At 52.9% G+C, this 14,266-nt stretch overlaps 1 protein-coding gene across 1 annotated transcript in view; it reads right to left on the reverse strand.

Moving 5' to 3' along the window:
* Positions 1–14,266, reverse strand: part of NUP214 (nucleoporin 214kDa) — a 121,953-nt gene that overhangs the window by 10,070 nt on the left and 97,617 nt on the right. Inside the window, exons 29-32 of the mRNA XM_015424259.1 lie at positions 11,266–12,972; positions 8,442–8,512; positions 6,810–6,963; positions 796–957 (exon numbers count right to left, since the gene is read on the reverse strand). Of these exons, the coding sequence (XP_015279745.1) occupies positions 796–957; positions 6,810–6,963; positions 8,442–8,512; positions 11,266–12,972 (2,094 nt within the window). The remainder of the gene's footprint in view (positions 1–795; positions 958–6,809; positions 6,964–8,441; positions 8,513–11,265; positions 12,973–14,266) is intronic.

The raw sequence follows: 14,266 nt of genomic DNA on the forward strand, positions 1-14,266 counted from the left end.
TCAGTTTTACAGTCCAGTCGGCCAAATGGAACAGGAGGCGTGCCCATTTCTAGCAGAGAGGTGGGCTGGGTAAGTCAGCTAGTTGTGGCAGTCAGGGGTGAGGGAGGGGAACCTGACCTCTCTCTCTCTCCCCAGAGATTTTTAAAAGCACAAGTGCCGTTTCTGGCTTGGAAGGTAGCTACCCTAATCAACCCACAAGAAGACAATGAAGTTAAGCCTTTACTCTGGGCTCTAAGGAGGGACTGCCATACCGTTACTCCTCTTGAGAGAACGGCATTCCTCAGAGTTTGCTTAGACCACAGGGAACACACGGCAGAAGTGCCGCCGCAAAGGAATCAGATCAACGGATAAACAGTGCTCTGAACTCCTAAGTAACAGCTATTCGGGACACTCTAAAAGCAGGGTTGTCTGCACACTGCGATGGATATGGGTGTAAAATTCAGCCCCCGGTCTTTGTTACAAAGGGCAAACGGGTTTCTTGTCCTTAAGAGTATGGACAGAGATTCAAAAAGAGCAGACGGCGTCTGGTCAGATCTCCAAATCCGGAAATGAAGTACAGGATCCCATACGTGGATGAGACAGTGCCCTGCAGAGCTTTTTGGCCCCTTCCTTATGACTGGCTGAAGTAGGATTTTTGCAGGTCACAGAATTAAATCTGATTTTTTTTTAAAAAAAAATCCCTTAAACACAGCAACACTCAATGAATGCGTGCTTTCTGACACTCTGGGGGAACAGCTCTGCCTTCAGAAGACTCTTGGCTGTGTATTATGACGAGATCTACGCATGGATCAGTACCTGCTTTGGTTGGGCTGGAGAACCCGAAGCCCTGAGACGCCACGCTCCCTCCGCCGGAACTGAACGTGCCCGCCTGCTTCTGCTCGCCAAAGGAGGCGGTGGCGGTGGAGGTGCCAAACCCAAAGGTCTTGGCTCCGCTGTTTCCAAAAAGACTCGATGTATCTGGGAGGGGGAGAAAGTCAAGAGCTTTTTCTATGGAGCGTCAGAACAAAAAGCCCTCTTTTGCCTAATAAAAACCCCTTGGGGCAAAAAAATTCATCGTGGCTAGTACCGAGTAGCGTGGGCACTTGCTCTTCACGCCAGGCCTTGTAACGGACAGCCACTCTGTGACGGTGAGTGAGAATCTCCTGCAGATGACTGGGAAGCTTTTGGAAACTGAAAGCCAGCTTTGCTCCTTCCAGGCAATTGGTGTGGATTCAGCAGAGTCACGGCACACAGGAGCAAACACCCACCGCCCCTTTTCAAGCGATCGCATCCCCCTCCCCCACCACCCTTCCTCCGGCGGGCTTGGGCGGAGCGTACACGGCTCTTGCCTTTGTTACTTTATCCACACTACATCCTGGGAGGTGTGCGAAGCGAAATGACAAAAGCCTCCCGCGCAGTGTAGTGGAGCCAGTTTGGTGTCGTGGTGAAGTGCGCGGACTCTAATCTGGGAGAACCGGGTTTGATTCCCCCACTCCTCCACTTGCACCTGACTGGATGACCTTTGGGCAAGCCATAGTTCTGGCACAGCTATTCTTGAAAAAGAGCAGTTTCTGTCACTCAGCCCCACCTGCCTCACAGGGTGTCTGTTGTGGGGAGGGGAAGGGAAAAGGAGTTTGTAAGCCGCTCTGAGACTCTGAGTGAAGGGTGGGGTATAAATCCAATCTCCTCCTCCTCCTTCTCCTTGTAGTACAGAGCAGTTGTATGGTGGTTCAGAGAGCCAGTTTGGTGTCGTGGTTAAGTGCGCGGACTCTAATCTGGGAGAACAAGGTTTGATTCCCCACTCCTCCACTTGCACCTGGCTGGATGACCTTGGGCAAGCCGTAGTTCTGACAAGAGCTGTCCTTGAAAAAGAGCAGTTTCTGTCAAGAGCTCTCTCAGCCCCACCTGCCTCACAGGGTGTCTGTTGTGGGGAGGGGAAGGGAAAGGAGTCTGTAAGCCACTCTGAGACTCCTTTGGGTAATGAAGGGCGGGGTAGAAATCCAATCGCTTCTTCTTCTTCTTCTTCTGTGAGCTTCTTCGAGGAATGGGGACTTGAACCCAGGTCTCTCTACTGGTCATAAGAACATAAGAGATGCCAATGTTGGATCAGGCCAAAGGCCCATCCAGTCCAACACTCTGTATCCCACAGTGGCCAGAAATACCGGTGCCATCAGGAGGTCCACCAGTGGGGCCAGGACATTAGAAGCCCTCCCACTGTTGATCCCCCCAAGCACCAAGATGACAGAGCATCACTTGCTCCAGAGTCCCTATCTACACCTTGTGGCTAATAGCCACTGATGGACCTCTGCTCCATATGCTTATCTAATTCCCTTTTGAAGCCGTCCATGCTTGTAGCCACCACCACTTCCTGTGGCATTGAATTCCAAGTGTTAATCACTCTTTGGGTGAAGAAGTACTTCCTTTTATCCGTTCTAACCCGACCGCTCAGCAATTTCATGGAGTGCCCACGAGTTCTTGTATTGTGAGAAAGGGAGAAAAGTACCTCTTTCTCTACCTGCTCTTTCCCATGCATAATCTTATAAACCTCAATCATGTCACCCCTCAGTCGCAATGCATGGCTAGGAATAAATACAGTGAAGCAACATGTTGAATACCGGCAAACAGATTGATGACTTACTGAACCAGTCCTCGAAAAATCGTCCCTGCTTGTGATCAGTGAACAGAGCATGAGCCAAACTGGCAGGTGTTCATATGTCCCTAGCCAGGAGTAAGCTACGATGTCCATGTTTGTACAGAATGCAGAACCGTATTTAAGACTAACTGTGGTTAACAAAACAAAGTATGAATCCAGTGGCACCTTTAAGACCAACAAAGTTTACTTCTGGGTATAGGCTTCCCTGTGCACGCACGCTTCTTCAGATAAACCAACTTCAAACATGGTTTCAGATTTTGGTTTTATATTCCCTGACAAACCAACACAACAACAGTGAGTGGCCAGGTTCAGACAGTCATCCTAATTATGGTTTTACTCCAAATCATTAATGAACAAGTTAAAAAGCAGTGGACCAAGTACTGATCCCTGCGGTACCCCACTGCTTACCCCCCTCCACTGAGAGAACTGCCCATTTATACTCACTCTCTGTTTTCTATTAATTAGCCAGTTTTTGATCCATAAAAGGACTTGTCCTTTTCTCCCATGATTTTTGAGCTTACTTAGGAGCCTTTGATGAGGAACTTTATCAAAAGCTTTCTGGAAGTCAAGGTAAACAATATCTATTGGATCCCCCTTGTCCACATGTTTGTTCACCCCCTCAAAGAACATTAACAGGTTAGTGAGACAAGATCTTCCCTTACAGAACCCATGTTGAGTCTGCCTCAATAGGTTTTGTTCATCTATGTGCCTACTAATTCTTTCCTTAATAATGGTTTCCACCAATTTACCAGGTATCGACGTCAGACTGACTGGCCTGTAATTTCCCGGATCTCCTCTGGAACCCTTTTTAAAGATGGGAGTGACATTAGCTACCTTCCAGTCCTCAGGAATGGAGGCTGATTTTAAGGAGAGATTACATATTTTTGTCAGGAGATCCACAAGTTCACAATTGAGTTCTTTCAGAACTCTCGGATGTATGCCATCTGGGCCTGGTGATTTATCAGTTTTTAAGTTGTCTATCAGTTTTAGGACCTCCTCTCTCGTCACCTCAATCTGACTCAGGTCGTTTGACACTCTTCGCTACTACACCATATGGGGTCTCTCTGGGAGGCCGCGGATGGGTTGGAGCCCAGCCACCTGGATAGAGTGAAGAAGTGTGCTTTGCACACGGAAGCTCCTACCCTGAATAAAACTTTTGTTGGTCTCAAAGATGCCCCTGGAGTCAGGCTTTGCTCTGCTAGTGACATGCGAACCTTTCCCCCCTGTCCTGTTTACCACGTAACTTGAAAGTCACCCGCTCTGTGTTTTCATGGGCAACTGGATCCTCTCTTCCAGTCCCCTGAGCTGGGAATGACAGAGGGCAGTGGCTCCACAGCGGGGGCGGGGTGGCAATGGCAAGGCTGGGTGCGGAGCCACGGACCAGACTGCCAGACTTAATGCCAGATCTGGCGTCAGCGTCAGGAAAAGCAGGTTTCCAGCTGCTCTGCTGTTAACGGGAGACACGGCTAAACAACAATTTCTGAACGGACCCTGGTGACAAGTCTGATCTCCCGTCAAGAACGCCAAAAAAACCCCAAGTCACAAATGATGGCTTGGCTAAGAAAATCGTGACAGCTGAGAAATAAATTAAGGATGCCTCATTTTCAAGTCCCCTCTCTGATAACTGGAGAGCATCCCACCAAGCCAAGCACCTCATGCCCAACAGAGGCCAATCAGATTAAAGAAGACAATTCAGGCATATTATGTAAAATGCATCCTGTGCCATCCAGATTTTAAATTCTAGTACTGCTGTGACGGAGCTGCGGTGGCTCAAGCGGTTAAGACGCTGAACTGCAGGCTGTGGAAGGTCAGTAGTTCAGCAGTTCGAGACCCGACTATGCCGCATGACGGAGTGAGCTCCCCTCTCTAGTTCCAGCTCCTGCCAACCTAGCAGTTCGAAAGCAAGAAATTGCAAGTAGATAAACGGGTACCACTTTGGTGGGAAGGTAACAGCGTTCCGTGCGCCTTGATGTTTAGTCATGCCGGCCACATGACCACGGAAACGTCTTCGGACAGCGCTGGCTCTTCGGCTTTGAAACGGAGATGAGCACCGCGACCCTAGAGTCAGACTCGACTGGCTTTCGAGCAAGGGAAACCTTTACCTTACTGCTGTGACACATATATAATGCAGTATGGTATTGTGCACACTGTGTGTGCAGTAAAAATCTACGTCTTTCCCTCAAAGAGAAGAGATCCCAGAAGAGATCGTAGATTAGGGGAAGGGCTGCTTCCGAGGGTTGGTGCCTTCACCAGCAGCCAATCCACTTGCTGCTCCTTCCCCCTGGGAAATCCAGCACTAAGCCCATCAATCTGCCAGGGCCCAGGAAACACTTCTGTAAACCTTCCCGTTTGGCGTAGTGGTGAAGTGCGCGGACTCTATTCTGAGAGAACCGGGTTTGATTCCCCACTCCTCCACTCGCAGCTGCTGGATGACCTTGGGCAAGCCATAGTTCTGTCAGAGCTGTTCTCTCAAAGACAGTTCTTTAAAGAGCTCTCTCAGCCCCGCCTACGTCACAGGGTGTCTGTTGTGGGGAGGGGAAGGGAAAGGAGTTTGTAAGCCGCTCTGAGACTCTGAGTGAAGGGTGGGGTATAAATCCAATCTCCTCCTCCTCCTCCTCCTTGTAGTACAGAGCAGTTGTATGGTGGTTCAGAGAGCCAATTTGGTGTAGTGGTTAAGTGCGCGTACTCTAATCTGGAAGAATCGGGTTTGATTCCCCCACTCCTCCACTTGCACCTGGCCGGATGACCTTCGGCAAGCCGTAGCTCTGATAAGAGCTGTCCTTGAAAAAGAGCAGTTTCTGTCAGAGCTCTCTCAGCCCCACCTACATCAAAGGCTGTCTGTTGTGGGGAGGGGAAGGGAAAGGAGTTTGTAAGCCGCTCTGAGTGAAGGGTGGGGTATAAATCTAATCTCCTCCTCTTTCCTCCGTGGTGCCCCCCCCCCCCCCCCCATTCAAGGAACCTCTGAAAAACTTTGAAGATACTTTGGGAGTTGATCCTAGCTTAATAATACATAAAAATCCCCCCGAAAATGTGCCTCTATACTCACCTATACACCTATACTCAGCTCTCTCTGTGGCAAAATGGGAGGGAAAGTCCCATAACATTTAGCATTAAACATGTGCTCTGAATCTCAGGGCTCAGCCTTAAAAGGTGTGAAGTTTAACACTAGGTGTATCGTCTAGGATTTGAACCTGCAGGCCTGTCCAAGCTTGACTCCCATCTTGCTGCCAAGAAACAGTTACCGTTTCAAGTTGTTACAGAACTCAGAGCCGAGTTCACACATTCAGCTGCTGCATTATCAGTTGAATTCTTGCAGCTGACCATGTGAACAGACTCCCGGGACAAAGCGTTCCACTGAAAGGGTGAGATGAGGCACCGTGAAATATGTACCAATGAACGGGATCATCCACATGTGCTGATCGGTGCTTGGAGCAGAGAGCCAGCATGGTGCAGTGGTTAAGAGTGACAGACTAATTCGGAGAACCGGGTTCAGGGCTATTTTTGGGCAGGAACGCACAGGAACGGAGTTCCGGCTGTCTCCCAAGTTGGCCACGCCCAGCAGGAACTCATTAGCATAATAGGCCACACCCAACAGCAGAAACTCATTAGGATTGGCTACATTAGGGGTGTGTGGCCTAACATGCAAAGAGGTTCCTGCTACAAAAAAAGCCCTGGGTTTTGACAACAAAGTAAACAGAATAAGAAGCAAAAGGTGAGTGTGGTAACATGGGTGTGTGGCCTAATATGCTAATGAGCTGTGATGTCGGGGGTGTGGCTTAATATGCTAATGAGTTTCTGCTGTTGGGTGTGGCCTATTATGCTAATGAGTACCTGCTGGGCTTTTTCTACAAAAAAAATCTCTGGCCGGGTTCAATCCCCCACTCTTCCACGTGAAGCCAGCTGGGTGACCTTGGGTCAGTCACAGCTCTCTCAGAGCTCTCTCAGTCCACAAAATAAGTCTCGCTCGCCACCTAGAGCTAGAACTTCAGGCGGCCAGATAACCTTAGCATCTCCCTGGTGACACTACACACAACGCGATACAATACTTTATTTTTTTAATCTACCGCTTGGAACTGTCGTTATCGAGGGTATGAAATGTGCGCGTGCGGACCGGCCCTTGTGACCAGATTCCCCTCAAAGCAACAACACCCCCACCCCCCCCGGAAGACTGACTTACTCTGGGTGGCTGAAGATCCAAATCCCGTGCCAGTGGAGCTGAATGGATTTTTATTTGCCGCATCCTGGCTTGGCTTTCCTCCTAGGCCGCTGAAGAAGGCGACGCCTCTCCCCCCGCTGCTGGAACCAAAGAGGCCCCCGCTGGGAGAGGGCTGCTGTAGGAGAAAAGGAGGAAAGCAACTTGGGGCGCTTCTCTTCGCCAGAGTCACTCAAGAGACAGGTGGGTTCCTGCAGTGACTAGCAGACTGGGGTCGGCAGCACCAGGGTGGGGCACGGACTCCTGTGCCGCTGGGCAGCTTCTGCAGCTCCCCGGAGTGGTGAAAAAGGCAAGGAGAAAGGCTTCGAGCCAACTGCTCGCTACCCAGAGCTCTCTTCCTCGGGCAGGAATATGGTGTGCTGGGCATGTGTTAGGAAGCTCGGAGTCACGTGCAAGATAGGAACCCCGGCAGGAAATGTGTGATTCCACAGAGTCACGTTTGCAGGATAGGGACAGCAGAGCCGGTGTTTGCTCAGGGCAGCTTTCCGCTGCTGGTCTATGAATGAGAAAGCACAGTGTGGGCTCGGGGCACTCACGGCCAGCCCTGCCTACGTCGTATGAGATGGATGTGCTGCAAAGTTTATCCTAACTCCTTGGGCCTTTCCTGGCCGCCCTCTTCTCCCACATTCTTTAACGATGGCCGCTGTGGAACTCACGGGGTTTATGGAAAGGCCAAAGAGAAATGCGAGAGGAGGTGCGGTGGGCCGTTTTGTTCAAACGGAAGAGGAGGAATCTAAACATGAGCCAGTGCGTCTCTTTACGGGCACGCAATAGGTCTAGACTGGTACGGGAGGAAGGCCTAGGTGTGTGGGGGGGGTTCACCTCTTGCTGCCAACAAACACGAACAGAGACGTTCTTGCATCCCTTAACCCTGCCGTCTTTGCTTTTTCAGTATTACGACAACATGAGGAACTAAGAGCAGCCCTGCTGAATCAGACCGGACTCCCCTAGTCCAGCATCCTCTTTCCAACGGTGGCCAGCCAATGCTCCCTCTAAGCGGTGGAGTCTAGTGAGCAAAAATTCTACTTTGTGAGCTACTGGCATTAAAGTTGTCAGCAAGTGACTTGGCTACTGCACAAATTAGTTTGCTCTGGAGCCATCCTTCCATCCTGAGCTAAGACAAAAATGTGTGATCTGGAGGCTAAAAAACTGTGAGCTGGCTCACACTAACTCAGCTTGGAGGGAACACTGGTGGCCAGCCACTGCTTTAGACCCACCAGTGAAGCAGGAACTGCCTCCCCCTCCATCCCCCCCCCCCGCAACCACACCTATTCCCCCTGAATGTGGAAATCCCATTGAGCTATCATGACACAATGGCCGCAGCTAGACCACCATGAATTGGTCCACTCCCCTTTCGAAACCACTTCAGCTGGTGGCCGCTATTAAGTCATCGTTGCAATAGATTCAGGATGCACAAAGGGGACCTCTTTTGCCTACGGCACAGCTGACTGATGGACTTAGTGCCTGCCCAAGTGTGTGACTCGTGCCTGCCCTAAATCTACTGCAAAGGAAACCAGGAAGACAAGGGGAAGTTCTTTCCCTCCCACTAGAATCACGCACAGGCAAGGCCGTTGTTCCAGAAAGGGTGGGATTTACCTGGCCAAAGAGGTTGCCGCTGGTGTTGGCTGCCTGCCCGAACACAGAACCCGTACTGCTGGAACCAAACACTGGAGGAGGGATGGGGGGACGGTGGTGGGAGTGGGGTGGTGGGAGAGAGAGCACACTTTAGCACACGAGAGCAAAAGGTCCCTGGATCAGAACCACCTGGAGGGTGCTATCCCTAACTCCAAAGTCAGGAAGGAGGAGAGATGACAGCTGGAGCCACCAGCCACCAGCTTGGGCCAACCGAGGAAGCCTCACTTCTGGGCTGAGCCATGTGTGCGCATTTGGGGGGGGGAGGGCATTTCCTGTGGGGCTGCTTTAGAACCGGGACATGAAGCACGATCCACCGTGGAAGGTCTCCTGCTCCCGGTTTCTCGCAATGGAGCTTGGGGCAGGAGAGCCTCTTAGCGGACTGTGCTTTGTGGACCGGAGCCACCTTCCCTTAAGGATGCCCAGAGTGTTGCCTGAAAGGACCGCCCCTGGCCTGTGTCAGGAGAAGAGCCCACTTCTAATCTCTTGTGTCGCTGTACACGGAGACTCTCCCTAACTTCTGCGATGTGGGATAAGGCGCCTGGTTTTGAAATCTGAACTTTTAGGGAACGCCTGCCTGCTTTCAGTCCTCTCCCTCCCCTTCCCCCACGTTGGAAATCAAGCCCGCCTGAACGCCAAAACGGCTCTTTGCTATTTCTCTGCCTCGAGTGGGGAAAATATACCCCCCCTCCCTGGCAACACGGAGAGAGGTACTGCGAATGGAATAAATGGTCTGGATTTCCGTCAAGCGTGCCTGAAAGCGGCTCCTCTGAGCGAGCCAGGCGGAATGAGACAAACCCCCCCCCCCCCGTGCACAGAGGCTCCAAGCTTTGTTAATCGTCTCTTCCTTTGAAAAATAATGAAATTTTTTGATTAAATAAAGAGAGTTTCCCGGTCTAATTCCCTGTCTCACTTGAAATGCCAACGACACAGCAATCAGCGTTTTGGCCCCTTCCCCCAGGCGGCCGGCGGCCTCTCTTCTCCCACCAGCACTCTTTCAGGGTATTCTTTTTCGTCGTGGTAATTAAGAAGGGGCTGACCCCTACTTGGAATCAACCTCATTTGTTTCCCACCCATGGGCACAAGTAGTCCAAAGGAAACCCCCTCTTGCCCATCCACGGGCTCTGTGCCAGGCAAGTTCCCGGCGGAGCTGCTGACCCCGGCCACCACCCCCTACATAGGGGGTGGTGCCCTGGCCTGCCACACAGCCAGAGGGAGGGGCCCTGGAGTGGGCGTGCCAGTTCTGCCTTTCTCTGAAAGGGTTCAGGGAGTTGAAAACAAAACATTCTGGACGTCCGCATGTTCACCCTCACCCGCACCGGCTGAAAACGGCCATTCGTGGTTCAGCCGGGTTGAAATGCATACCCCTTTTGCTGTCCCCAAGAACTTTAAAAAAGTCCTCGCTTGATCTTGAGCCCAGCCGTGTTCGGTCGGCTGCAGCAAGTGCGAGAACCCCGCGGAGGCTAAGTGGCGTGAGTCTGTGTGGACTGGATATTAGACATGCCTGCTGCAATATCCTTGGCTTAGCAGGCCAGGAACGTTTACGACAATAGAAGGATAATGATTTGAGAGCACCCTGACCGGGATGGCCCAGGCTAGACCCGTCTCGTAAGAGCTCAGAGGCTAAGCAGGGCTGGCCCACGTTAGCACTTGGATGGGAGACCGCCAAGGGCGTCCAGGGTCTCTACGCAGAGGCAGGCAACGGCAACACCACCTCTGAAGGTCTCTCGCCTTGGAAATGCTACGGGGAGACACCATGAATTGCCTTTGCCTTGATGGCACTTCCCACCAACCGTTTTATTTGGGTGGCTTCTCTGTAGAAGAAGAAGAGGTTGGATTTATACCCCGCCCTTCACTACCCAAAGGAGTCTCAGAGCGGCTTACAAACTCCTTCCCCTTCCCCTCCCCACAACAGACACCCTGTGGAGGTAGGTGGGATTGAGAGAGCTCTGACAGAAACTGCTCTTTTTCAAAGACAGCTCTTATCAGAGCTACGGCTTGCCCAAGGCCATCCAGCCAGGTGCAAGTGGAGGAGTGGGGAATCAAACCCGGTTCTCCTAGATAAGAGTCCACGCACTTAACCACTACACCAAACTGAAGAGAAGAAGAAGACATTGGATTTATTCCCCGCCCTTCACTACCCAAAGGAGTCTCAGAGCGGCTTACAAACTCCTTTCCCTTCCCCTCCCCACAACAGACCCCCTGTGAGGTAGGTGGGGCTGAGAGAGCTCTGACAGAAACGGCTCTTTTTTCAAGGACAGCTCTTGTCAGAACTACGGCTTCCCCAAGGTCATCCAGCCAGGTGCAGGTGGAGGAATGGGGAACCAAACCCAGTTCTCCCAGATTAGAGTCCGCGCACTTAGAAGAAGAAGAAGAGATTGGATTTATACCCCGCCCTTCACTACCCAAAGGAGTCTCAGAGCGGCTTACGATCTCCTTTCCCTTCCCCTCCCCACAACAGACACCCTGTGAGGTAGGTGGGGCTGAGAGAGCTCTGACAGAAACTGCTCTTTTTCAAAGACAGCTCTTATCAGAACTACGGCTTGCCCAAGGTCATCCAACCAGGTGCAGGTTGGAAGGGTGGGGAATCAAACCCGGTTCTCCCAGATTAGAGTCCGCACACTTCACCACTACACCAAACTGGCTCCACTACACCAAACTGTAAACAAAACGCCGTGGGGTTGCAGCTTCTAAAGACCTATTCAACCTATACGTCTTTCTAAGGTGCTGTGCATCCCTTGGCTTTATATTTACGTGTCCCATTTCGCAGTGCCCTCCCGTTCCTTACCTGACGGTTGGCAGAAGCTGAATCCAGCAGAAGAGGTTGGCGTGGTTGCAGCTGTGCTTCCAAACACAGATCCCCCCTGGCTGAAGCCGGAACTCTGTCCAAAAGCCGGGGTGCTGCTTTGGCCAAAGAGCCCACCCCCGGTGGTGGCAGAGGGCTGCCCGAAAGAGAAGGAACTGGTGGTGTTGGTGCTGGATGGCACACCAAAAACGTGCCCGCTGCCGGAAGCTGAGGCGGTGGACGAAGCGGCCTGGCCAAAAGCGGGAGTTGAGCCAAAGGCCGTCTGGCTGAAAGTGAAGCCGCTCGACGTGTTTGCCGGCTGGCCAAAGGCTGGGGCTTGTCCAAAAGCTGGCTGGCTAAAGCCGCCGGTACTTGCCGCGGCGAAAGCGGACGTGTTAAACCCGGTGCCTGCTCCCTGGGTGGTGGCAGTGGAGGTCGGCATGGGAACCGGTTGGCCAAACAGAGTAGATGCTGCAGTCGCTGCAGAGAGCTGGCCGAAGACGGGGGTGGCGGCAGGGGTAGCCCCAGCATCTGTTGCGGGCTGACTGAATGCGGAGCTAGAAGAAGAACTGGAAACGGGGGGCTGTACGAACACAGAAGGGCTCGAGGAAGCAACGGTGAATGCCAGGGAGCCAGTGGTTGGTGCCTGGAGGGACGCGGGGGGCGTGCTGGCTGCCTCTGCCGGTGGCGAGGCTACGTTTGCTGGGGCGGAGGTCACCAAAGCGTGCTGGTCCAAAGTGGAGACTGGCGAAGGCACCTCGGGGTGGGAAGTTGGGGAGGGAACTGTGTCTCTGGCAAGTGCTGCTGAAGAAGAGCCAAGGCTGACGGAGTCTTCCTCTCCTGGAGACGGTGGCTCTTGAGGGACCTCTGGGGTCTGTCCCGGCGTCTGTGCTGGTACAGGCGGGGCTGCGGGGCTTGGAGATGGCTTTTCAGGGGCTGGGGCGGTTTTGGCATCTGCCTCTCCTTTACCAGGCGGTGCAGAAGCGGCAGCCGTTGCTGCTGAACTCAACAGACTTTCAAACGAGAGGGCTGATGATGCTGGAGGGACCGCCGAGGCAGCGGACGACGCTGCTGGGGCATTTGCTGGTGGAATGCAAATGCCGAACGCAAAAGTCGGCTTGCCGCCGCCCGATGATGCTCCCATGCTGAAGACACCAGGAGCCCCCGTGCTGACCAGCTGGACACTGCCAAAGATGGTGCCCGCGCCGACTGCTGCTGCTGCTGGGCTGGCGGTTGTGACCGCGGTCGTAGCGGCCTCCGCTGGTTTGCCGACTTGTGGAGAGGTTCCAAGAGCGAACCCGGAGGGCGCCGCGGTTGCTTTCGGCTGCTGTCCGCCTGCTGTGGTGCCACAGGGAGGTTTGGCGGCGGCGGCAGCCTTGGCGTTCTCGTCGGCTTGGCCCACCCTCAGGCCGGAGAAGCTCCCGAGAGTCTCCCCAGCCGCAGTGCCTTGGAACAGGGGGTCTCCGGGCTTCAACGGAAGGCTCTCCGACTTGGTGGAGGCGGCAGAGGGGACAGAAGCGGCGGCTGGGACCGCTTGGCCGTTTGCCGGGCTGGGATCTCCGGAGCCGCTGCTCGTCACGGGGGCTCCCAAAAGGCTAGACGGTTTTGTGGACCCCAAAGTAAATGGGCTCTCTGGAACTCCAAATTTAGCATTCCCACCAAGGGGAAATGCATCAGGCTGGCTCGGCTCTTTCGCAGGGGTGGCCGCTGCTACCAAGGGACAAAAAAAGGAAATACCTAACGTTAGCCGGCAACGCTACGAGTACAGGATCAGACTGGCTGTGCGAAGGGCATAAGCTGCTCAAACACAGGAATCCCCGAATCTGGTGTCATGAGAGAACCGTTGGCAGAAACAAAATATCAGGGATCAAGGTTATACATAAGTCCAGGGCTATTTTGGGGCAGGAACGCACAGGAACGGAGTTCCGGCTGGTTCCCGAGTTGGCCGCGCCCAGCAGGAACTCATTAGCATAATAGGCCACACCCAACAGCAGAAACTCATTAGGATTGGCTACATTAGGGGTGTGTGGCCTAACATGCAAAGGAGTCCCTGCTACAAAAAAAGCCCCTGGTTTTTGACAACAAACAAGGTAAACAGAATAAGAAGCAAAAGGTGGGTGTGGCTGGATGAACACACTTCTGGCAACAGGGGGCTGCGACCTAATATGCTAATGAGCTGTGGTGTCAGGGTGTGGCCTATTATGCTAATGAATTCCTGCTAGGCTTTTTCTACAACAAAAGCCCCGCGTAAGTCTAATAGCAAACTCTTCAAGATTTCAGCCAGAGGCTCTGTCGAACAGGATGCCTTTTAATCTACACAGCCAATCCGAAGCCCTGCTGGGCAAAAGCCCCACCTGGCCCCGCCCACTTCCTGAAAGCACTTGGTGGGTGCCAGGAAAGGGGTTGGCGAGCACCATAGTTGGAACCGCTGTCTGAAGGGCTTCTGGGAGCACAAAATACCACCCGTAAGAGGCGGCCTCCCCCGTCCCCACATGATTCCCCACTTGGGCTTTGCCTCCTCCCAATCGGCCTCCACTCTATATGACTGCACTGAGCCTGACTGAGTGACCCAATCGCTCCTGGCGCAAAACTCTTGGTAGCCGTTTCGGTAGCTGTTGTGGCTCAGTGGCCAGCGCCTGCTTGGCCTGCTGCAGTCCCCAGGTTCAGTGTCCTGGGCGCTGGCATTGGGAAAGACCTTCCCTCTGTTGGAAGTGAAGGACTTTGCGCTGTCTCTTGGCCTCAGACTTCAGAGGGGGGCTATGAGAGAGTCAGAGATAAATCCTCCTGCTCTGATGCTATCCTTTTGATGTGTAGATCGCTGCTCCCAGGGAATCTTCCTTCCTTCTAGTCCGACACCTTCTCTCCACACTATGCTAGCTTTCTCCATCTTGGCACCAAGAGGGCTGGACATGCCTCCTGCATCTCCATCCATCCAAGCTAGTTAGACTAGATTAGAATCCTATCTCTACTCTATCCTGTTTAGAATAATGGCGTGCCTTACAAT

This window comes from Gekko japonicus, unplaced genomic scaffold, assembly GCF_001447785.1.
Source record: "Gekko japonicus isolate JY-2015 unplaced genomic scaffold, Gekko_japonicus_V1.1 scaffold2121, whole genome shotgun sequence".
Lineage (NCBI taxonomy): Eukaryota > Metazoa > Chordata > Lepidosauria > Squamata > Gekkonidae > Gekko > Gekko japonicus.